Genomic DNA, 25,627 nt, shown 5'->3' on the forward strand with positions numbered 1-25,627 from the left:
TTCATCCCCCCTTCCACCCCTCGGTGAAGCTTCCGCTGTGGGGTACTAAATTGTGGTACTATATTTTCCTCTCGTCTCTGTCTCGTCCTACAAATGATAGGCCCTATATGTAAAGAAAACTGAAAGAGATTTTTGTAATGCGAGTGATGACGTTATACTCGCAGCGGTACGTACCTGTGCAAGTTTGAAGATATTCTTCTTTCTGTCAATTATCTTCAAGGTTCCGTTCTGAAAATAAATAGATAAAAATAAAAGTGTTCCCTAGTTTCATGCTAACATAATAGCCAGCTTGAGATAACATGTTTCGCTTTTTCAACAATATAAAGTAGCTCCTCCAGAGACACGAACGAACACAACTACATGTATATAACGTGAGAAAGATAACGTGAGCAAATGCAATTTCCTTTGGTGTTCATGTGCATGAACATTATATGATTATTCTGTCTGATTAATCATCATTCGGTATCACTCAATATTAAGAAATGTACTTCGGCGAACATAAACACATAGCAAATGATTCTCAGTGGCGTAGACAATATCTGGTTGCGTACAGATATTTTCGTTTCAATGCAATTAACCAACTTTTTGTCAATGACAATGTTGACATCATTTTTTGCGTCCATGTACGAATACAGTACAGTAATGTTTACTTCCAATAAAAGAAAAATACTTTTTTCCGCTCAAAAAAAAGTCTAGAGCAAACCATATTTTTAGAGAAAGTAAAATAGGGCTCGTCCGGGATTCGAACCCGGGGCCTCTCGCACCCAAAGCGAGAATCATACCACTAGACCAACGAGCCTTGCCTATGATGCACTTGGTTCAAACAATATTTAAAGTTAAGGAAAAGATTGATTTCAGGGTTGTGTGTCAACGGCTAATATAAGAACACATGTTAAAATGGATCAATAGTCTTATTGATGCAACACAGCTGAGCACATGGGTGGTCTTCAAAAAACGCACGCAATCACAGGTATACACACCGAGGCACGCACAGAGACACAGACGCATACAGACAGTCGCACACACGCACGCATTCCCCCACACACACTACGCACGCACGCACACACGCGCACAAACAAACACCCACACACATACACACACGCACGCAAGCACACATAAACACCCCCACACACACACAACACACACACGTACACGCACTACACACACACTACACGCACACTACACACACACTACACACACACTACACACACACTACACACACACACACACACACACACACACACACGCACACACACACACACACACACACACACACACACCCTGGCAGTCAAACAGACACTAGGACAGAACGACACAGAACAATCCAATCTACCTACAGGCAGCCACATGCCAATGTCTCCAGTGTGAAGCCAGCCTTCATTGTCCAGCGCTTCTGCCGTCTTTTCCGGATTGCGGTAATAACCCTTCATTACGTTGCCTCCTTTGCAGCACACCTGCCACATCATCGTCATTATTATCACTCTCGGAACTACCATATAAACTCTTCATAGCAGGAAGATATCAGCCGTTGTCGTTGTCGTCGTCCTCACCATCATCGACGTTGTCGTCGTCCTCCTCAATATAATTATTCCCGACAGTAATTGTCATTCAGGGCCGGACTAGGCTAAGAGGAGGGGGGGGGGGGTTGCCAGTGGTGGTCCAGGGGGATGTTCCCCCTGGCGGCAGGGGCGGATCAGTTCATTTTATGGGGGGGTGGTTCAAAAGTATATTGTGAAGATATGGGTGTGAAGGCGCGAAGCGCCAATCCGACGGCGCAAAGTGCCTAGCTTGCTAGGGTGGTCCGGGGGCATGCCCCCCGGAAAATTTTGAAAAAAAAGGATGCAAAATGGTGCTATCTGGTGCATTCTGAGGATGATCATTACCAGTTTCAGGCAGCAGATTTTGTCACTGATTAATACCCCAAAAATTGAAACTCAATGTAAAATAAAGAAATGCATACCTCATTCAATATTTTTATTTTTTGGCTGGGGGGGGGGGGGTCCGGAAACCCTGGAAACACCCCCCCCACCCCCCCCCCCCTTCCCCCGTCGTCCGCCCCTGGGCGGGGTCAAGGGGCAGAGCCCCTTGTGGGGGTCAGGGGGCGAAGCCCCCTGAAGCTGATGGATAGGTCATATTCTGAGATAGAAAAATGGTCGCTCCTTGCATGAAACGGCATAAAATAAGCAATAATAAAAAAAATTAAATAAGTAAGGTACATGTTTAGGCTAGGGGGGGTTGCGCAACCCCCATAACCCCCCCCCGGCGGTAGTCCGGCCCTGTCATTGTAACTGTCATGACTATCGTCGTCGACATCATCATCAGCAGTAGAATCAGCAGCAGTAGCATCAGCAGCATCATAAGTACGACAAGCATTATGTAACAACACTATCTTCGTCATGACTTATTCATTCAGGTATAATATGTAAACCGCGGGGAGCAAGGAAATCTTCTGTGGTTCGTGTTCTATAAGCTCTCATTATTAGTTATTGTTGCAACGATTATTATTCTGACCATCATCATCACCCGCGTTCTGTTCTTACTTATCTTCTTCTTTTTCTGCGTTAGTGGGCTGAAACTCCCACGTACACTCGTGTTTTTGCACGAGTGGAATTCTACGTTTATGACCGTTTTTACCCCGCCATTTAGGCAGCCATACTCCGCTTTCGGAGGAAGCATGCTGGGTATTTTCGTGTTTCTATAACCCACCGAACTCTGACATGGATTACAGGATCTTTTCCGTGCGAAGTTGGTCTTGTGCTTGCGTGTACACACGAAGGAGGATAAGCCACTAGCAGGTCTGCACATAAGTTGACCTGGGAGATCGGAAAAATCTCCACACTTAACCCACCAGGCGGCCGCGGCCGGGATTCGTACCCTCGACCTTCCGATTAAGAGGCCGACGTCTTACCACCCCGCTACAGCGCCCGTCTTCTTACTTATCTAAGCTAAGCGTACTTAGCTAGTCACAATTAAGCAACATCGCCGTCAACTTGTATGCTTGCTTCCTTTTTACATTTAGTCAAGTTTTGACTAAATGTTTTAACATAGAGGGGGAATCGAGACGAGGGTCGTGGTGTGTGTGTGTGTGTGTCTGTCTGTGCGTGTGTAGAGCGATTCAGACTAAACTACTGGATCGATCTTTATGAAATTTGACATGAGTTCCTGGGAATGATATCCCCGGACGTTTTTTTCCTTTTTTCGATTAATACCTTTGATGACGTCATATCCGGCTTTTTGTAAAAGTTGAGGCGGCACTGTCACACCCTCATTTTTCAATCAAATTGATTGAAATTTTGGCAAAGCAATCTTCGAAGAAGGCCGGGGTTTGGTATTGCATTTCAGCTTGGTGGCTTATAAACTAATGAGTGAGTTTGGTCATTAAAAATCGGAAACTTGTAATTAAAATTATTTTTTTATTAAACGATCTATAAACAATATTTCATCTTATTCTTCGTCATTTTCGGATTCCAAAAACATATAAATATGTTATATTTGGATTAAAAACAAGCTCTGAAAATTAAAAATATAAAAATCATGATCAAAATTAAATTTCCGAAATCGATTTAAAAACAATTTCGTCTTATTCCTTGTCGTTTCCTGATTCCAAAAACATATAGATATATGTTTGGATTAAAAACACGTTCAGAAAGTTAAAACGAAGAGAGGTACAGAAAAGCGTGCTATGCAGCACAGCGAAACCACTACAGCGCTGAACAGGCTCGTCAGTTTCACTCCGTTTTGCACGAGCGGCGGACTACGGTCATTGTGAAAAAATGCAGTGCGTTCAGTTTCATTCTGTGAGTTCGACTGAGCTTGACTAAATGTTGTATTTTCGCCTTACGCGACTTGTTTTACATTTAGTCAAGTTTTGACTAAATGTTTTAAGATAGAGGGGGAATCGAGACGAGGGTCATGGAGTATGTGTGTGTATGTGTGTGTGTGTGTGTGTAGAGCGATTCAGACTAAACTACTGGACCGATCTTTATGAAATTTGACATGAGAGTTCCTGGGTATGATATCCCCGGACGTTTTTTTCTTTTTTTCGATAAATGTCTTTGATGACGTCATATACTACGTTTAATTTCATTCTGCGAGTTCCACAGCTTGACTAAATGTAGTAATTTCGCCTTACGCGACTTGTTTCCCCTTCTTTTGTATTTTCCACCTCTGTACTATAGACACTCACCTCGCCTTTGTCGTCCTTGGCAAAGTAGTCCATCTCCGGCACGTCCACCAGCTTGACGTAGTTACACGCCAGTGGTATCCCCACGTTCCCTGTAATGTCATCAATAAATCATCGTCATCGTTTTCGCTTTCATCGTCGTCATCGTCATCGTCATCATCATCTTCTTCATCGTCGTCGACGTCGGTCGTCGTCATGGGTTTCATTGCAATATTTGCTTGCTTGCTTGGTTACTTTGTTCGAAAACAACAACAACACCAACACCACAATCACCAACAACAGACAGCAGCAGCAGCAACAGCAGCAGCAACAATTTGAGACTGACCTGACTCTGTTTCCCCAGGTGTGTTGAAGGTGATGCCTGCTGTGGCCTCCGTCTGCCCGTATCCCTCCAACACCTGTTGTACACACATTCACACACGCCATTATTTGTTCGTGTCTTTTTCTTTTCGTCTTGCTTTGATTGATTGATTGATTGATTGATTGATTGATTGATTGATTGGTCGAATGTGTGTGTGTGTGTGTGTGTGTGTGTGTGTGTGTGTGTAGTGTGTGTGCGTGTGTGTGCGTGTGCGGTGTGTGTGTGTGTGTGTGTGTGTGTGTCTGTCTGTCTGTGTGTGTCTGTATATCTGTGTCTGCTTGTGCGCCTATGTGCGTGTTTGTGTGAATGTCTGTGTGGGTAGGTGTGTTTATGTCTATGATTACTCTATGTGTGAGTTTATCTGACTGTCTATTTCTGTGTGCCTAGCCGTCTGTTTTTCTGTGTTTGTATTTGTTCGTGTGCATCTAGCTTATTCCCCCGTTCTTTTGTTCTTGATTTGATTTGATAGTTGTTGCTTTTTGGGTCCAGCGGACCATATTAGGCCAAATCAGGACCCCACAAGTTTAACATTACACAAATTTAAATTAAACCAATTTCAAAAAACAAAGTCAGGAACGTTACCCGAAGGGAACACAAAAGTTAAGTCGAAACCCTACGTGTCAAGGATCTTTAAAATTCAAATCTTAAAATAAAGGCCAGACATGAGACTCCCTTAAAAATCCAAAGAGAGCTGTAGAGCTGGTCTCCATAAAAGTATGTTTCAAAATAGGTGTCAAAATACTTCACTCGTAAATCATACAAATCAGCGCATTCAGTGAGAAAATGTATCACAGTAAAACTATTATCACAGGCGTGGCACCATGGTTCCTTTCTTTTGTTCTTTGCTAAAAATAAATTTAACTGTACAGCAATCACGAAGGTTGCTCGGCATTATATTGCATTGATTGCGTTCAACCGTATCGTCCGGTACTGAATCAGCATCGTCAATATCGTCTTTTCTAGCATCCTAGTACTGTATTCCATCAGATGCGCCAAACTGGAGCGTTGCATCGCACAATATATTTACCAAACAGCCGAAGGCGCAGCGCACAAAGTCGAGGACGGAGGGAGCGAGGGGGGCGGAGCCAGTGACGATGATACGGACACGCCCACCCAGCAGTTTCTGGATCTTGCCGAACACCAGTTTGTCCCAAATACTATCGTTCCGTACGATGCCCCTGTCAAAAAGAGAGTGTGGTCAAATCTATGGAGCTACCCTCGAAGACTACATCAATCTTGCCGAAAACTAGTTTGTCCCATATAGTATCGATCCGTACGATGCCCCTGTCATAAAAAAACAAGTCGCGTAAGGCGAAATTACTACATTTAGTCAAGCTGTGGAACTCACAGAATGAAACTGAACGTACTGCATTTTTTCACAATGACCGTAGTCCGCCGCTTGTGCATAACGGAGTGAAACTGACGAGCCTGTTCAGCGCGGTAGTGGTTCGCTGTGCTGCATAGCACGCTTTTCTGTACCTCTCTTCGTTTTAACTTTCTGAGCGTGTTTTTAATCCAAACATATCATATCTATATATTTTTGGAATCAGGAACCGACAAGGAATAAGATGAAATTGTTTTTAAATCGATTTCGGAAATTTAATTTTGATAATAATTTTTTTATATTTTTAATTTTCAGAGCTTGTTTTTAATCCAAATATAACATATTTATATGTTTTTGGAATCAGGAAATGATGTAGAATAAGATGAACGTAACTTTGGGTCGTTTTATATAAAAAATTTAAAAAAATCCGATTTGTAATGACCAAAGTCATAAATTAATTTTTAAGCCACCAAGCTGAAATGCAATACCGAAGTCCGGCCTTTGTCGAAGATTGCTTTACAAAAATTTCAATCAATTTGATTGAAAAATGAGGGTGTGACAGCGCCGCCTCAACCTTTACAAAAAGCCGGATATGACGTCATCAAAAGTATTTATCGAAAAAAAGAAAAAAACGTCCGGGGATATCATTCCCAGGAACTCTCATGTCAAATTTCATAAAGATCGGTCCAGTAGTTTGGTCTGAATCGCTCTACACACACACACACACACACACACACACACACACACACACACACACACACACACACACACACACACACACACACACACACACATACACCACGACCCTCGTCTCGATTCCCCCTCTATGTTAAAACATTTAGTCAAAACTTGACTAAATCAATGTAAAAACAGCAACCAAGTGTACGAAACACTAGAATTACTTTTGGAGGCAAAGCCAGTCGAACAGGAGAGAGGTGGAGCTAACTCAATAGCACTGTAAGCATCTGCTTTGCTGAAGACAAATGTTTGCAAGAGCATGCAAGGATATATTGAAATCGTTCATTTCACATCAATTTGTAAAAACATTAGTGACATCTATCAGGAGATAACAGCTCACATATTCGTCCGTTTTTCAAAGCACACGTGAATTGCATGCACGCGGGTTTAACAACAAGCGACAACTAGATAGGGGCTGTACGCAGTATGGAGTTATTAGTTTTGATCATGCAGTAAAATACCCGATTTGCTCAGAAAGTGGAATTACGATTTGTTTTTAAAGTGTGCATTGGACAATTAACATCAGAACATAAGATGGCGTACACTCACATTGAACAATTAACAAGTTTTCACAAGTTTTTCAAGTTTCAAGTTTTTCACAAGTTTTGAATAGGTTTTGGCCCCAAGAAACCACACATCAACAAAGTGTATCCAGCACTGAACATGAATGCAGACACACTAATCAGAAAACGTCAGAACATAAGATGTCGTAAACTCACCTTTTCACCTCCTGCATCTTGCAGTGAAGTGCCAGTTTGAACAAAAGGGACTTGAACCAGCTACCACTTACACCTGCCTGAACCTGCAACAACAAATGCATCATGTTTTGTATCCCCCAAAAATGAAGAGATGAAAGAAGTAGGAAGTACGACTTCTGCCCTCAAACACCCCCACCCCCCCACCCCCACCCCGAAAATGAGTGAAACTGCCCAATGAAAGACAGCAAACAGCCGGCCATACAGAGCTAAACAAAACACAAACAAACAAAAACAAAACGATTGCACGTGGGAGCTACAGCCCACGAACGCATAAGAAGAAAAACAACAAGAAAATAACAAGAAGGAATGCAACCGAAAGTGAGTGAAGCAGAATGTCAATGATTATGCATTTCTTTAAAAACTTGCCTTGTCGAAGATACGATTTAGTAGGCGGGGTACTGTGGGGAAAATAGAAGGACGCAGCTCCATCAGATCTTCGGTCAGTTTGCGAATATCGCCACTGAAGTAGCCGATGGAAGCTCCGCACATGAACACTATGATCTGAAAAACGTATGCACAGGTAGACCACCAACGCCATCTTGACCTGCTTTGCTTGGGTTTGACATCCAAAAGCAGCAGCAATGCTCCTGCTATTGCTTTGCCCATGAAATACAACTTACACTATGCAAAACGTTGTAACGAAGTATAACAGCTGCGTAGTAAAATCAGCTCGAACGGGTATGTGTGTGATCAAACACACGCAGACACAGACACAGACACACACACACACAGACACAGACACACACACACAGACACACACACGTGCGCGCATTCACGCACACACACAGATTCGTGAAACAATCCTGCAAACTCACACGTGCGCTCACTCACGCACAAACACACACACACACACACACACACACACACGCACACACACACACACACACACACTGATTCGTGCAACAATCCTGCAAACTCAATTAATCCTGTTGGAAACAGAAAACTCATCGTCTTCTTCATCGAGAGGTGTGCCAAGAGACAAGATTTTTCCATAATCAAGTAAAATAGATATAAACTTGTCAACACACTTACATGCATACCGCGTTCAAACATGTGCGCCAGTGGCAGGTATGATAAGTGGACGTCCTTCGGCTGAAGAGTCAGGACTGACTGTGACAGAAACAGAGGAATGGGTTTACAGACATTTACACATTTCCTTTAAAATCAAAAACAACCACGAGAAGGAAGCTGCAGAAATATTCAACCGTACAACAAAACATAGCCGACATACGCACATGCAGACAAAACAAACAAATCACCCACATACAGACACAAACACACACGTACGCTTGCGCGCACGAACTCACACACACGCACGCACACACACACGCACGCACGCGCACACGCACGCACACACACACACAGCGCACACACACACACACACACTCACACACGCACACACACACACACACACAAACGAATAGAACACGATCTTGGGCCAAATTCTTAAAGCAGGTTCTAATTTTCATTTCTTATTACAATACCGAAACACCTTTAATTCTAAAACAATACATATCAAAAGAGTTACAAATATAGCGTTTTATATCAAGTGTACAAATTGAACAGTTTATTTCAGGGCCCTGTGCAGTGACCTACGCTCTCTTGGAGGTGGACAGCAGACAAGAGGATGAGGAAATTGGCATGGGTCAGCATCACGCCTTTGGGGTCACCTGTAACGTGCGTCATCAACCCGTGAAGCACCAGATTATGTGAATGCAAAAATAAAAGTAAAAGACACAGGTACACAGACATACACGCATTAAAAAAGACAGGCAACTTTATGAGCATTTAGATACACATTCACACGCGCGCAACTCTCTAACTCAAAAGAACATGTAGAACTATTATAGTGTGCTTATAATATGTATCATACCTGTTGTTCCACTTGTGTAACAAAGTGTTGCCAGATCATCTGGCTTTGGTGGCTGGAACACAAATTAACAATAAGTAAACCGACTGAAAAAAAACATCTTGATCTATCTGGATGGATGTATGGATGAATGGAAGTAGGGGTGAACGCACGCGCAGTGAACGGAGAGATATTTATAGATAGAAATTCACATTTCAAAAACATGCAGGCGAAAATATGAAGCCCCGGTGTCCGTTCGGCGAACAGCCCATAAAGCAACCATTTCAGCACTGACCCAAGACGACCCAACCCGGTCCATAGCCCATTTAAGGTCTCCTTTAGCAGCCGGCAGCCAGCTGTCTACACCCTCCCCCCCCCCCCCCCCCCCCTGCATTTTTGTTTCTTCAAAGCCGGGTTTTCCCGTGTAACATGCCCCTAATGGCTTTGCCGTGAGGGCGTAAAACTTACATTTTCTTCATTTCAAAAATACTGTTTCCCTGCCAACATAGCAGAGCTGAATATTCCTAGAAGTTGTACAAACGTTTTAACAGAATTTCGACATTTCTCATAATGAGAAATAATTTCGTTATGATACAGACTAACCGCAACTGACTTTTTACAGAAAGCACTGCACTTCTGAAAAAAAAAATATGCATCTCAAAAATTCAATGCCAACACACAACTATACCTTGTAAACAAAGAAAACACACTACAACTTCACCTTAAAAACAAAGAAATACAATTCATCTTAGAAGATAACTCACTTTTGGTTCTTGTCTGTTGTTTTGGCCCAATAGCTGAAATTGAAAATAAGAATTGCACCAGTTACACCAGAGAAGAAGGCGTACAAATCATTTCCCAATGAATCAATTGTGCAAACGTCGCAAGGCGTTGCTTTTCTCGTGTTAACATAATTGTATCATTGATAACACAAACACAAACGTGGTGGGTTAAGAGCGGAGATTTTTTCGATCTCCCAGGTCAGCTTATGTGCAGACCTGCTAGTGACTTAACCCCCTTCGTGTGTACACGCAAGCACAAGACCAAGTGCGCACGGAAAAGATCCTGTAATCCATGTCGGAGTATGGGTTATGGAAACACGAACATACCCAGCATGCCTACTCAACGAAAGCGGAATGAGTTGACTATGCTCTCAGAGTATAGTGTGGGGAACCCGAATGGGCAAACGAGCTCGCACGTAACCAGAACAATTCTGGAACGCTGAAGAAGAAGAAAACACAAACATAGCATTGTTGTATTGTTTTTCTTTTATTTCTTTTTATATACATATTTTTTTTATCTTATGCTTTCATGGTCAAGCTCTTTTAATTGTCAGAGCAAGTCATTTCAACAATAAAGCAAAGGGGGTCTGTCTGAAAGGCATCTAAAAATGCAAGTACCGCCATATACCAAAAACAACCACCGGATGATCCTCAGATAGCGTTGTGTGTGTGTGTGTGGTGTGGTGTGTGGTGTGTGGTGTGTGTGGTGTGTGGTGTGTGTGTGGTGTGTGTGTGGTGTGTGTGGTGTGGTGTGGTGTGTGTGTGTGAGTGAGTGTGTGTGTGTGTGTGTGTGTGTGTGTGTGAGAATGAGAGTGTGTGTGTGTGAGTGAGAGTGAGAGTGTGTGTGTGAGTGAGAGTGAGAGTGTGTGTGTGTGTGAGTGTGTGTGTGTGTGTGTGTGTGAGTGTGTGTGTGTGTGAGTGTGTGAGTGTGAGTGTGTGTGTGTGAGTGTTTGTGTGTGAATGCGTCTGTGTATGTATGTGTGCGTGCGTGTGTGAGTGTGTGCGTGCGTGAATGAGCGTGTGTGAGTGTGTGCGTGCGTGAATGAGCGCGTGAGCGTGTTGCTTTTGTAAATCGTGTGTGAGCTCCAAAGAGAAGGGGCGATTAATAAGTCTTCGTCATCATTGTCATTATCACTTCTAACAAGAAGAGCAAACGCTCGATCGAGTCACTTTCGCAGTTCTGAATATTATATGAGGCATCAGATGGACAGGAAGAAATTGCTATTCACAACACAATGAGTCACGTTCACATAAAATTTGAGCCCGGTCACTTTTATAGTTTCCGAGAAAAGCCCAACGTTAAGTTGTGTGTTGCCGAACAGAAAAGGCTAGTTATCTCCCTTGTTTTTCTGATAACGTTCGTAAAAGGCTACAGATGTAAATACTTTGATGTAAAGAATAATCCTACAAAGTTTCAATCACATCCGATGAACTTTGTCAAAGATATAAAATGTCTAATTTTTCCTTTGACGCTGACCTGTGACCTTGAAAAAGGTCAAAGGTCAACGAAACCATCGTTAAAGTGTAGAGGTCATTGGAGGTCACGACTAAACAAAATATGAGCCCGATCGCTTTGATAGTTTCCGAGAAAAGTCCAACGTTAAGGTGGTGTCTACGGACGGCCGGCCGGACGGCCGGCCGGCCGGCCGGACAGACTAACACTGACCGATTACATAGAGTCACTTTTTCTCAAGTGACTCAAAAATAAACCAAGAGAATACGTCCACGCGCAACACACCAATACCCACCCACACAAAAACACATCATTTTCCTTCTCACCTCGACGTCCTTGAAAAGCAGCAGGTCCACGTTGCAGCTCTCCGCGGCCTGTTTGAGGTCGTCAGGCAGCGTGGTGCCTATGAACACCAGTCTCTTCAGGGACGCCAGCTGGCCTTTCTCTGTCAGTAGTTTCAGGGCTTTCGCTGAGTCGTCGCACACAATCGTGCACAGTTCGGCTATGGTGCAGACAGATAGAAGAACATTAGTACAGCAGAGACGAAACTGAGCAACATATGGAGTGAACAAGGTACAGAGAAAAAGAATCAATGGATCAGGCGCACAGAAAGGAACACATTTTTTTTAAACATATACACTGACAAAGCGATAGAAATACTGCCTCTGCTTGACGGTGTACTTGCAGGCCCCAGGGCCCAGTCTGGACACACACACATGGACACCCATTTTGGTGGTATTTTCATACATTTACACCTCTCTCAAACGGGTCTGAAACCACCACTCCAACTCTGGAACAGGCAGGCACACACACACACACACACACACACACACACACACACACACACACACACACACACACACACACACACAAAATGTACCCACCATTCCACACACATAGGGTTAGGGTTAGTGTGATTTTCATATATTCACACCTCTCTCACACACACACACAACCCATAGGGTTAGGGTTAGTGGGATTTTCATATATTCACACCTCTCACACACACACAGCCTATAGGGCTAGTTAGTGGGATTTTCATATATTCACACCTCTCACACACACACAGCCTATAGGGCTAGTTAGTGGGATTTTCATATATTCACACCTCTCTCTCACACACACACAGAGAGCCCATAGGGTTAGGGTTAGTGGGATTTTCACATATTCACACCTCTCTCTGGCACCCATTCTCATACACTCACTCTGGTACCGCATTCACCGCATGCTCACTCTGGCACTAGTCTGGCACTGTATTCTCACTCTGGCAGCAGCCTGGCACCGCATTCTCACTCTGCAACCAGTCTAGCACCGCATTCTCACTCTGGCACAGCATTCTCACTCTGGCACCGGCCAGGCACCCCCATTCTGGCTGTGGCACCACCATTCTAACCCATTCTCACTCTTGCACCGTCCTCGCACCACCGTTCATACTAGCACTCTCACCGTGGAACCGATCTGCCACATCACCAATCTCACCATTGCACAAGTCTGGACACACCCACACCACACATGCACACACACACACACACACACACACACACACACACACACACACACACACACACACACACACACACACACACACAGAAATCGTGCCCATAGTGGGATTTTTATACATTCACACCTCATGGAAACGGGTCTGGAACCACCACTCCAACTCTGGCACCGGCACACACGCACACGCACACACACACATAAATATGGACCTTGGTGGGATTCGAACCCACGATTTGGGACTTGACAGAGTTTGAATTCTGCGCTCTTATCCCCGCGGCCACTCTGCTCGCTTGGAGTTTGGATGAAAATTAGTAAATATAAAGTGTTCAGTGAGCGAATGGTCACTAAAGAAAGAAACAACAAACATGGATCGGTGCCATGTCCGTGCACGTGCGGGCGTACGTGCGCGCTTGCTTACGTACGCTTGTATATATATCGTTTGTCACGATAAAAAGTAAATAAAGTCTTGTTTAAACCAACACACACAAACAAGCACGTGCAGAAATGCACGAAAGCACGCACACAAACAAATGAGGAACTGTGGTCCATGCACCGAACCAGGTTAATTGTTTTTGTATACAATGATGTTTGAACATTCGCTCACTGAAAACTTTATATTTACTAATTTCCATCCAACTTTCAAGCGAGCAGCGTGGCCGCGGGGATAAGAGCTCAGTATTCCAACACTGCCAAGTCCAAAGTCGTGGGTTCGAATCCCAATAAGGTCAATATTTATGTGTGTGTGTGTGTGTGTGTGTGTGTGTGTGTGTGTGTGTGTGTGTGTGTGTGTGTGTGTGTGTGTGTGTGTGTGTGTGTGTGTGTGTGTGTGTGTGTGTGTGTGTGTGTGTGTGTGTGTGTGTGTGTGCCGGTTCCAGAGTTGGAGTTGGAGTGGTGGTTCAAGACCCGTGCCAGAGAAGTGTGAATGTATGAATATATCTGTGTGTGAATGCGTTAGAATTCTGGATCCATAGACCCGTCCGGACCAGAGGAATGGTGGTGCCTGACCGGTGCCAGAGTCAGAATGGTGGTGTCAGACCGGTGCCATAGTGAGAATGTTGCTGCCTGACCGGTGCCATAGTGAGAATGTTGGTGTCAGACCGCTGCCAGAGTTAGAATGGTGGTACCAGATCCGGTGCCATGGAGAGTGAGAATGGTGGTGTCAGACCGATGCCAGAGTGAGAATGGTAGTACCAGACCGATGCCAGTACCACATCCGGTGCCAGATTGAGAATCATGGTGCCACACTGGTGATAGTGGGTGAGAATGGCGGTACCGTGGACTGAGAGTTGGAGAGAACGGAGTACCAGAGAGTGTGCGCGAATGGTTGTGCCAGACCCGTAGAGTGAGAGTGGAAGAGAATGTGGGTGCCAGAGAGAAGTGGGTGCGAATGGTGGTGGGAGGTTTTGCTTTTGTTTTCAATGTATCTTTTAATTTTTTTTCTGGCCAAATTTTAGTTTTTAATCTTTAAAATAATCCATTTTTGACTTTCAACTTTACATACACATACATCCTCTTCAAAATAAACGAATCTAAAAGCTTTTAACTGCATAATTATTTTCACATATCTACAATATTCAACATTTCTTCTTAAATATTTTAAATTCAACAGACAGACAAACACTGACTCTGGTTGATGATGTACTTGCAGGCCTCAAGTGTGTCATAGAGAGGAACAGGCACCATGGAGAACATATGAGGAACAGGCAACACGGAGGCAGACAGACAGACAGACAGACAGACACTGACTTTGGTTGATGATGTACTTGCAGGCCTCAGGGCCCAGCGTGTCATAGAGAGGGACAGGCACCATGGAGAACATCTGACACCCGAGGTCTGCCACCGCCCACTGCACAAACAGCATGTACATTTATAGCTTTTTCAATGTCCACTTCTTTCTCGTTTCATTTCTTCCTAATCTTGTCAGCAACAACAATCAGTCATCTGCACTTTGAGCAGAATGGCCGAGGTCTTTTACCTGCCGCTGCGATGACACGGGGTGGGACATGGACACTGTCTCTGGGTCTGCACATAAAGCTGACCCGTCAAGGCCCGGATGCGCACCCTTGACCGAAGGATCACAAGTGCTCTACCAACTGAGCTTCCAGGCTTAGGCCTGATACCGGGTTTATCATTTTAAAATAAATTGTATCTGTTATATGACTTGCCTGACAAAAAAAACCACTTACAAACCAAAATTAGTATTCGGTAACCGAAGGACTTGTTAACACACAGAAGACAAGAGAAATGTGATAATGTTTACCTCGATGCAGTTTCCACTGTAGATACCAACAAAAGTGGAGTTTGAAGCGACCACGCCTTTGGTTATCAGGCCTGATCCGAAGTTGTGTGCTTTGTCCAGCACCTGCAAAACAATAGATAAGGCCTATATATGAGGGGTTTTTGGCTCACGTAAGTGTAGCCTATGCGATCGTAACTTTGTCTGTCTGTGCGTGCGTGCGTATGTGCGTATGTGCGTATGTGCGTGCGTGCGTGCGTGCGTGTGTATGTCTGTGATAGAAACTTTAACATTTCCGAGTCTATGGATTACGTCAGTCTCGGTCAAAAGTGTTCGACGTGTGTGATAGAAACTATTTGAAGACGTCACATTATGACGTAAGAGGGTTAGACGTCACGCAAAGGAATTACTGAAAGTCTCGGTCATTGTTATTGTGAGCGGGCCGAGACTACTTGGCAGATCCAGGGTCTCGCTTTCTTGCACAGTTTCACCTATGCTTACTGTGTGTGTGTGTGTGTGTGTGTGTGTGTGTGTGTGTGTGTGTGTGTGTGTGTGTGTGTGTGTGTGTGTGTGTGTGTATGTGTGTGTGTGTATGTGTGACGGAGTGATTGAGTTTGTGTTACTGTTTGTCGATTTCTTACGTGAGCCTTGAAGGCTTCGCCTCTTGTTTCTCAAAAGTTGGTAGCCTAAAATTAAAGAAATTAGAATGTTAGCTAGAGCAATGAAAATTCCTGCACATTTGCACGTGCCTTTTAGAAGATAACACGTAAGTGTTGGAGGTTATTCTATGAAAAGGTCTTAACTGTTGAAGTATTCGGGAACATCTTTAACAAAAAAAAAGTGTTTCGAACCATGATGAGTTGTATTTGGAAACCTACTGACCTGTTTGTAAGTGATCCATTCGTAGGGTTTTCCTGGGGCGGAGCGCTTACCAAGACAGTTCCCGTTGTCTGGTGAAAATAAAGAGAAGAGAATAACATGAAATAAAATGACAGTTCATTTGCACTGGAGACACAGTTGTCAAAGTAATCGCGTAACCCTCTTCAAAACTCGATTTTTTGTTGACAAGCAGGCTTTCAAAACTTGGCATCTCCAATCATCGCTTTGTGAAGAGAGACACGATGCACATCATTATGACAAAAAGTATGAACCAAGTTTTACCTCCAGATGACTACGCTGACCACCCCACCCCCCACCTCAACCCCATGTCTCCACCGAGTTAAGTCATCACAGTCCTTCTCTTGAAGACATGTCTGCTTAATCAATCAATATGAGGCTTATATCGCGCGTATTCCGTGGGTACAGTTCTAAGCGCAGGGATTTATTTATATCTTTATTTTTTTTTAATTTTATATAATTTATATCGCGCACATATTCAAGGCGCAGGGATTTATTTATGCCGTGTGAGATGGAATTATTTTACACAATACATCACGCATTCACATCGGCCAGCAGATCGCAGCCATTTCGGCGCATATCCTACTTTTCACGGCCTATTATTCCAAGTCACAAGGGTATTTTGGTGGACATTTTTATCTATGCCTATACAATTTTGCCAGGAAAGACCCTTTTGTCAATCGTGGGATCTTTTAACGTGCACACCCCAATGTAGTGTACACGAAGGGACCTCGGTTTTTCGTCTCATTCGAAAGACTAGCACTTGAACCCACCACCTAGGTTAGAAAAGGGGGGAGAAAATTGCTAACGCCCTGACCCAGGGTCGAACTCGCAACCTCTCGCTTCCGAGCGCAAGTGCGTTACCACTCGGCCACCCAGTCCTGCTGTCTCAGACCTGGCCAGGCTTTTACATGGAATAGGAATCCTTCTCTTGAAGACATGTCTGCTTACTGTCTTAGACTTGGCCAGGCTTTTACATGGAATAGGAATCCTTCTCTTGAAGACATGTCTGCTTACTGTCTTAGACTTGGCCAGGCTTTTACATGGAATAGGAATCCTTCTCTTGAAGACATGTCTGCTTACTGTCTTAGACTTGGCCAGGCTTTTACATGGAATAGGAATCCTTCTCTTGAAGACATGTCTGCTTACTGTCTTAGACTTGGCCAGGCTTTTACATGGAATAGGAATCCTTCTCTTGAAGACATGTCTGCTTACTGTCTTAGACTTGGCCAGGCTTTTACATGGAATAGGAATCCTTCTCTTGAAGACATGTCTGTTTACTGTCTTAGACTTGGCCAGGCTTTTACATGGAATAGGAATCCTTCTCTTGAAGACATGTCTGCTTACTGTCTTAGACTTGGCCAGGCTTTTACATGGAATAGGAATCCTTCTCTTGAAGACATGTCTGCTTACTGTCTTAGACTTGGCCAGGCTTTTACATGGAATAGGAATCCTTCTCTTGAAGACATGTCTGCTTACTGTCTTAGACTTGGCCAGGCGTTTACATGGAATAGGAATCCTTCTCTTGAAGACATGTCTGCTTACTGTCTTAGACTTGGCCAGGCTTTTACATGGAATAGGAATCCTTCTCTTGAAGACATGTCTGCTTACTGTCTTAGACTTGGCCAGGCTTTTACATGGAATAGGAATCCTTCTCTTGAAGACATGTCTGCTTACTGTCTTAGACTTGGCCAGGCTTTTACATGGAATAGGAATCCTTCTCTTGAAGACATGTCTGCTTACTGTCTTAGACTTGGCCAGGCTTTTACATGGAATAGGAATCCTTCTCTTGAAGACATGTCTGCTTACTGTCTTAGACTTGGCCAGGCTTTTACATGGAATAAGAATCCTTCTCTTAAAGACATGTCTGCTTACTGTCTTAGACCTGGCCAGGCTTTTACATGGAATAAGAATCCTTCTCTTGAAGACATGTCTGCTTACTGTCTTAGACTTGGCCAGGCTTTTACATGGAATAGGAATCCTTCTCTTGAAGACATGTCTGCTTACTGTCTTAGACTTGGCCAGGCTTTTACATGGAATAAGAATCCTTCTCTTGAAGACATGTCTGCTTACTGTCTTAGACTTGGCCAGGCTTTTACATGGAATAGGAATCCTTCTCTTGAAGACATGTCTTCTGACTGTCTTCGACCTGGCCAGGCTTTTACATGGAATAGGAATCCTTCTCTTGAAGACATGTCTGCTTACTGTCTTAGACTTGGCCAGGCTTTTACATGGAATAGGAATCCTTCTCTTGAAGACATGTCTGCTTACTGTCTTAGACTTGGCCAGGCTTTTACATGGAATAGGAATCCTTCTCTTGAAGACATGTCTGCTTACTGTCTTAGACTTGGCCAGGCGTTTACATGGAATAGGAATCCTTCTCTTGAAGACATGTCTGCTTACTGTCTTAGACTTGGCCAGGCTTTTACATGGAATAGGAATCCTTCTCTTGAAGACATGTCTGCTTACTGTCTTAGACTTGGCCAGGCTTTTACATGGAATAGGAATCCTTCTCTTGAAGACATGTCTGCTTTCTGTCTTAGACTTGGCCAGGCTTTTACATGGAATAGGAATCCTTCTCTTGAAGACATGTCTGTTTACTGTCTTAGACTTGGCCAGGCTTTTACATGGAATAGGAATCCTTCTCTTGAAGACATGTCTGCTTACTGTCTTAGACTTGGCCAGGCTTTTACATGGAATAAGAATCCTTCTCTTAAAGACATGTCTGCTTACTGTCTTAGACCTGGCCAGGCTTTTACATGGAATAAGAATCCTTCTCTTGAAGACATGTCTGCTTACTGTCTTAGACTTGGCCAGGCTTTTACATGGAATAGGAATCCTTCTCTTGAAGACATGTCTGCTTACTGTCTTAGACTTGGCCAGGCTTTTACATGGAATAGGAATCCTTCTCTTGAAGACATGTCTGCTGACTGTCTTAGACTTGGCCAGGCTTTTACATGGAATAGGAATCCTTCCACTTGGACTCATCCCAAACATCAACAGCCTGGCTGCTTCCTGTGCAGAGTAGGTATTTTTGATTGATTATTTTCTTAATGGGCACAATATTTTCACTCTGAACATGAAGCACTGCTGCAGTCAGCATGTTGACTGTGGGTACGTGTCCAAGTGGAGGGATGTTCTAATCCCACTCTGAGATGGTGAGCACAACTGTTTTCATTTGGGAAAGACGGTTCCTTTAAGAAAGATTGCGCTGCAACTGCAACAGAATCATCATTCATTACAATATCATTAATCGTCGAGCGATTTTTTTTTCATTACTTTATTGTCCCATCGCTGGGAAATTCGGGTCGCTTCCTCCCAGTGGAAAGCTAGCAGCAACGGAGTCGCGCTACCCAGGTGTCTGCGTGTTTAGGTGTATTCAGCCACCTGCACTTATGGCAGAATGACCAAGGTCTTTTACGTGCCATTGTGATGACACGGGGGTGGGACATGGCTTCCGTCTCTGGGTCTGCACATAAAGTTGACCCGTGTCCGTCCCGGCCCGAATTCGAACCTGCGACCTTTCGATCACAAGTCCTGTGCTCTACCAACTGAGCTACCGGGCTTCAGTGGTCATTCACAGTCACGTGAGATGTGAAGCGCAATTCTCACCAGTGATAACGAAAATTGGCCACAGTAATAACGTATACATAAATGTATACTCACTTGAGACTTGGAGACCTCTGAGGAAAGCTTCATACGTCGTCGTGGTGTCATCATACAGGTACGTCATTAGAGTGTGTGGGTCAGAGGCCAGGAATCCACTGGCACGTGCACGTTCCTAACAAAAAACAAGTCGCGTAAGGCGAAAATACAAAATTTAGTCAAGCTCAATCGAACTCACAGAATGAAACTGAACGCAAAGCATTTTTTCCGCAAGACCGTACACTCGTAGCATCGTCTGTCCACCGCTCGTGGCAAAGGCAGTGAAATTAACAATACAGAAAAGCGCGGTAGCGGTTGCGCTGAGGAGGATAGCCCGCTTTTCTATATATATATATTCTTTTTAACTCTCTGAACGTGTTTTTAATCCGGACAAGGAATAAGATGAAATTGTTTTTAAATCGATTTCGGAAATTTAATTTTAATCATAATTTTTATATTTTTAATTTTCAGAGCTTGTTTTTAATCCAAATATGACATAATTATATGTTTTTGGAATCAGAAAATGATGAAGAATACGATAAACGTAATTTTGAATCGTTTTATATAAAAATAATTTTAATTACAATTTTCAGATTTTTAATGACCAAAGTCATTGATTAAATTTTAAGCCTCCAAGCTGAAATGCAATACCAAAGTCCGGCCTTCGTCGAAGATTGCTTTGCCAAAATTTCAATCAATTTTTATTGAAAAATGAGGGTGTGACAGTGCCGCCTCAACTTTTACAAAATGCCGGATATGACGTCATCAAAGGTATTTATCGAAAAAATGAAAAAAACGTCTGGGGATATCATACCCAGGAACTCTCATGAAAAATGTCATACAGATCGGTCCAGTAGTTTACTCTGAATCGCTCTACACACACACACACACACACACACACACACACACACACACACACACCATGACCCTCGTCTCGATTCCCCCCTCTATGTTAAAACATTTAGTCAAAACTTGACTAAATGTAAAAACAGGTCGCGTAAAGCGAAATGAATACATTCAGTCAATCTATCGACTAATGAAACTAAACGCACTGCATTTTGTTTTCACCAAGACTTCACCAATTCCCCGCGGCCGAGAAAGCGCTGACACATTGTATGAAGCTATCTTTCTATCTGCCATGTCACGTCTAAAAATAGATATAAGTATACCTTCAGAAATGTTAAACTTATAATTCTCTAGTGAAATCGTTTTCTGACTTGCCGATATTGATGTTCGCTTTGACATTGAAAAATTGATGGAGAGAGACAGAGGAAGACAGAGAGACATAGCCACGCAAACACATACTTTGTCTTGATGATGAACAAATTATTTTGTGTTTTAAGAAGCTGTCAATTTCTTCTCTAAATTTTAAAAGTTAGGTCTAGCGCCATAACGAGGCTTCCTATTCATACAACAAAGAACTTGTAAATTGTTTGAAAAATGTTCGGGAAAGAGTTCAAACGAAAGGGTGTTAGGGTTCCATGTCTTTTGAGCGCCAACATTTGAGCGCCAACATTTGAGCGCGAACATTTGAGCGCCGCAACATTACAGCGCCGCACATTACGGCGCCGCACATTACGGCGCCGCACATTTGAGCGCCGGGTCGAGTATATGTATCACGAAAGACGTGAGTGTGTGCTTAGAGTTATTGTAGTCTGCAGCATAAGATAAGCGCCTTATAAATAACCTTAATAATTATTATTATTATTATTATTATTATTATTATTATTATTATTATATGGGATGTCACACGTACGGAATAGGCGATGTGAACTGTTGTCGCACAGCTAAGGAGCAGAGTACGCTCGTACAGAAATGAACTCACACACACTGTAACCTGCGTGAGAATGAACTCACACATCGATGTCACTCACACGTACGGAATAGGCGATGTGAATTGCTGTCGCACAGCTAAGGAGCAGAGCACTGTATTAGTTTCAACCACAGCACTTGTACTGAGACTAGCGGTAAGATGGCAGAAACGTACCTGAGCAAAAGAAATAAAGAAAAATTGACTGTTGGCGGTTATGCATTCCGCTTTGACAAGAGGAGCTCGAATGATCCCGAATTGCTCTTTTGGAGATGCGACCAAAAACTCTGCAAAGCCAGGATACATACAAGGAATTGGGAGGTAGTACACGAGATCGGAGACCATCAGCATGCCCCAAATCTTCCAAAAGTGGAGGCTGACAAGGCCTTAAATCGCATGAAGTCCCAAGCACACACGACGCGGGATGCCACTCGTCAAATTCTGGCGGATGTCCACGACGGATTATCTCAAGCTACAGTGCTAAGTCTTCCCAGCAAGTTTTCCATGACAAGGTCTATTCAACGACAGCGGCAACGCAACAACTTGCCCAGGTTACCAGCCACGCTTGCAGAACTTGGTCAAATCCCAGAGGACATGAAGGTGAGTGTGTGTGTGTTTGTGTGTGTGTGTTTGTGTGTGTGTGTGTGCGTGTGTAAGCTGTGTGCCAGCGCTCTCTCCCCCTCTCTCCCCCTCTCTCTCTCTCTCTCTCTCTCTCTCACACACACACACACACACACACACACACACACACACACACACACATATATATATATACAGACAGACACATACACACATACACACACTTAGCATATTTTTTATATGTGTGGCAGGTTCTCACAGACGGAACTACTTTCCTGGCGAACGACTCTGGTCGAGGAGCGGACAGGATTCTTCTTTTCGCCACACCTGATGGTCTTCGGTTGTTGTTTGAGCAGAAAGACTGGTTCGCAGATGGGACATTCAAGGTGGCCCCGGGGTACTTTAGTCAGGTGTATTCGATTCACGTGCTTTACATGGGATCGACAATTCCTGTTGTTTTTGCCCTGCTTCCAAGTAAGTCACGTGCCACATATGATAGACTTCTCCAAGCTTTGGTTACGCTGAGACCAGGCATTGCGCCAAGCACGTTGATGACCGACTTCGAAAGAGCCGCGGTTTCAGCGTTCGATGAAACTTTCCCTGGATTACAGCTGACGGGTTGTCACTTCCATCTGGCACAGAATGTCTGGCGACACATCCAAGACCATGGACTCGCAACTGTGTACAGAGATGAGGAAGAGTTTGCAAAATTGATGAGAATGCTGCCAGCTCTCGCCTACCTTCCTCCTGCAGACGTTGAGAATGCATTCGAAACTGTGTTTGACCCCACATCGGCTTTCTGGGACGCACGTGCCCAACCGATCATAGATTATTTCGAGGACACATACATTGGACGTCCTCGACGTCGTGGACCACGCCATCAACCGATGTTTGCTGTGCAGATGTGGAACCTTCACGAAAGGACCCTGGCGGACAATGCTAAGTCCAACAACAGCGTTGAAGGGTTTCACAACGCCTTCCAGGGCCTCCTCGGGGCGCATTCACCGAGCCTGTGGCGGCTTATCGCTGCGCTCAAGAAAGAACAGATCCTTGTGCAGGCCGACATCACCCGCCTTCTGGCAGGCCAGGCTCCCGCCCCCAAGCGCCGGAAGTACAGAGACCTGCAGGTGCGTGCCAAACGGATTGATCATTGTGCAATACAATGCTGGCCAGCGTGGCTTGATCGACACAATGGAAGGTCTGGCCTTCACCTTCATGTTTTAGATCATTTTAGTGCTTTTAGTCATCCCGGTGATTTTAATGTGCCAGCGCGGCCGTTGTTCATGTTCAGTCGTCAATAAAAGTATGCAAAAGTATGCTGGCCAGCGTGGCTTGATCGACACAATGGAAGGTCTGGCCTTCACCTTCATGTTTTAGATCATTTAAGTGCTTTTAGTCATCCCGGTGATTTTAATGTGCCAGCGCGCCCGTTGTTCATGTTCAGTCGTCAATAAAAGTATGCACATTTTTGTTCTCCCTGGTGTGTGTGTGTGTGTGTGTGTGTGTGTGTTTGTGTGTGTGTGTGTGTGTGTGAGTGTGTGTGTGTGTGTGGGTGTGTGCGTGTGTGAGTGTGTGTGTTTGTGTGTGTGTGTGTGTGTGTGTGTGTGTGTTACAGACTACACCATAAACATAAACACCATCACACATAAACAAACAAACACGCAAAATAACGGATCAAATAACGACTATTCAGAAAACAGCACACAATGACACACAATGACACACAATGACACCTACGGCGCTCAAATGTCCGGCGCTGTAAAGTGCGGCGCTGAAATGTCGCGGCGCTCAAATGTGCGGCGCTCAAAAGTGCGGCGCTAAAATGTGCGGCGCTCAAATGTTGGCGCTCAAATGTTGGCGCTCAAAAGTCGTGTCACCGGTGTTAGTACTGAATGTATTAACCGGGCGGTGTCTGTGATCAGAAACTGATGGTTTACGGGAGGCGGAGTGGACCTTTAAGAATTATTTTCGTTGGCCCAACTGCTCCACCCCCAGCCCCTCAGTTTCCTTTCTGCCCACCCTCCCCCCCCCCCTTCCCCCCATCACCGCAACCGCCACCGCAATCCACAGACACAGATATAGTCTTTATTTCTATGGCCTCACTCCTACCCCTGGCAAACTCACCTTTCCATCCATTTCTATGGCCTCACTCCTACCCCTGGCAAACTCACCTTTCCATCCATTTCTATGGCCTCACTCCTACCCCTGGCAAACTCACCTTTCCATCCATGAGGATAGACTGGTTTTGCATGTCCAATGGCGCAGCCAAAGGTTTGGGGCGAACAGCATTGTAGTACACTGAAGCGGCCGTGACCCCTGCCAAGGTCAAGGCCCCCGCACCGACAAGACTGGCGTTCTGCTGCAGGAACTGCTGCATCCGGGTCCCTGCCTCCTCCCCCATGACGCTTTTCAGTAGCTGCCCTGTTACGCAAAGAAAACGAGTAAAGGGACTGTGTTGATGAGTTGGTAGTTTTGAGTTGGTTGATTTTTTGCTTAGTATTTTGGTTCTTTTATTTTGTTCTTTCCTGGCTGGTGTTTGTCCCGTAGCGCCTGTTAATGACACAGGGTGGGTGGGGCTGGAGGTATGGTGCGAGGTCTCCCAGGGCTCCCCACGCACGCCGGGCCGTCCTAGAGGGTCCCGCCGGACCCCCACTATTAATGTTTAGAGGGTCCATGGACTGCCAACGCGGGGTTTTAGAGGTTCCCAAGATTCCATGGTCCCCAAACCCCCTCGGTGCATATTACGCATTGATTACCGCGAATAGTGTGATATGAAGTGTCTTTTTCATCATAATATTCGAAGAAGACACTTACACTTACTATACCTTGTTAAATAGAACACAAACAATTTTCCATTTCGTTCCGGGGAGAAATTGAAATGTGTGCTTGCACTATACTTGACTGACGCCTACAGTCTGGAAGAGTACCTATATGGGCCTACGCTACACACGATAGTACGGTAGTGGAGGACTGTTTTGAAGAGATATAAATATGTTATTTTCTTGCGTGCGCTAACAGACGTTCAAGCTAGCGCAAGTGTGTGAAGTCGGCCGACTGATTCAAGCTACATCCCTGCACAAAAAAAAAGGAGAACGTAATTACCTCTTATGCACACACTCCGTCTCCCTGCAACGAATTATTTCAGCAGGTTTTTGTGAAGTCAGGTACAAAACAGACCATCCTCATTTACACTACAGGTGTGCACATAAAGCTGTCTTTAAACTAAATACGCGTACAACATAACACTACTTCAACATGCCCTCGCACTGTACCACACCATTTAAACCCCGGCTCATCATTTCATACACGTGTGGAAATTACAGTCTGATGACGAACGACTTACACTTGTCCTTCATCGTCCTCTTTTTGATCTCTTGCCAAACAAAACACAATGTAACAGTTTGTTATTGTCCAAGCTCTATGAACCAAACAGTGCATATGCAGGTCCAAACATACCAGTGGCAACAGCCGCTTTAAGCTGAAAATATTGCCTATTTCAGAAGAAGAAAAAA

The 25,627-nt window shown here is 44.2% G+C and overlaps 1 protein-coding gene and 1 non-coding gene across 3 annotated transcripts in view; both read right to left on the minus strand.

Annotated features, from left to right (window-relative positions):
- Positions 1–25,627, minus strand: part of LOC138958878 (long-chain-fatty-acid--CoA ligase 5-like) — a 35,814-nt gene that overhangs the window by 5,108 nt on the left and 5,079 nt on the right. The window contains exons 1-18 of one of the 2 annotated variants that reach the window (XM_070330192.1): positions 25,218–25,337; positions 24,334–24,536; positions 19,748–19,862; positions 16,067–16,134; positions 15,209–15,310; positions 14,695–14,794; positions 11,775–11,950; positions 9,978–10,010; positions 9,238–9,289; positions 8,961–9,034; positions 8,397–8,474; positions 7,731–7,865; positions 7,326–7,408; positions 5,572–5,722; positions 4,509–4,581; positions 4,187–4,275; positions 1,338–1,454; positions 175–228 (exon numbers count right to left, since the gene is read on the minus strand). In XM_070330192.1, coding sequence (XP_070186293.1) covers positions 175–228; positions 1,338–1,454; positions 4,187–4,275; positions 4,509–4,581; positions 5,572–5,722; positions 7,326–7,408; positions 7,731–7,865; positions 8,397–8,474; positions 8,961–9,034; positions 9,238–9,289; positions 9,978–10,010; positions 11,775–11,950; positions 14,695–14,794; positions 15,209–15,310; positions 16,067–16,134; positions 19,748–19,862; positions 24,334–24,516 — 1,683 coding nt within the window. In that variant the 5' untranslated portion in view covers positions 24,517–24,536; positions 25,218–25,337. Of the gene's footprint in view, positions 1–174; positions 229–1,337; positions 1,455–4,186; positions 4,276–4,508; positions 4,582–5,571; positions 5,723–7,325; positions 7,409–7,730; positions 7,866–8,396; positions 8,475–8,960; positions 9,035–9,237; positions 9,290–9,977; positions 10,011–11,774; positions 11,951–14,694; positions 14,795–15,208; positions 15,311–16,066; positions 16,135–19,747; positions 19,863–24,333; positions 24,537–25,217; positions 25,338–25,627 lie in introns of those variants that run through there. The other variant, XM_070330191.1, reaches the window with a different exon arrangement.
- Trnap-ugg (transfer RNA proline (anticodon UGG)) lies at positions 728–799 on the minus strand. Its single transcript has one exon. It is a non-coding gene; the product is annotated as a tRNA-Pro (tRNA).

The sequence above is a fragment of the Littorina saxatilis genome, linkage group LG2 (genome assembly GCF_037325665.1).
Source record: "Littorina saxatilis isolate snail1 linkage group LG2, US_GU_Lsax_2.0, whole genome shotgun sequence".
NCBI lineage: Eukaryota > Metazoa > Mollusca > Gastropoda > Littorinimorpha > Littorinidae > Littorina > Littorina saxatilis.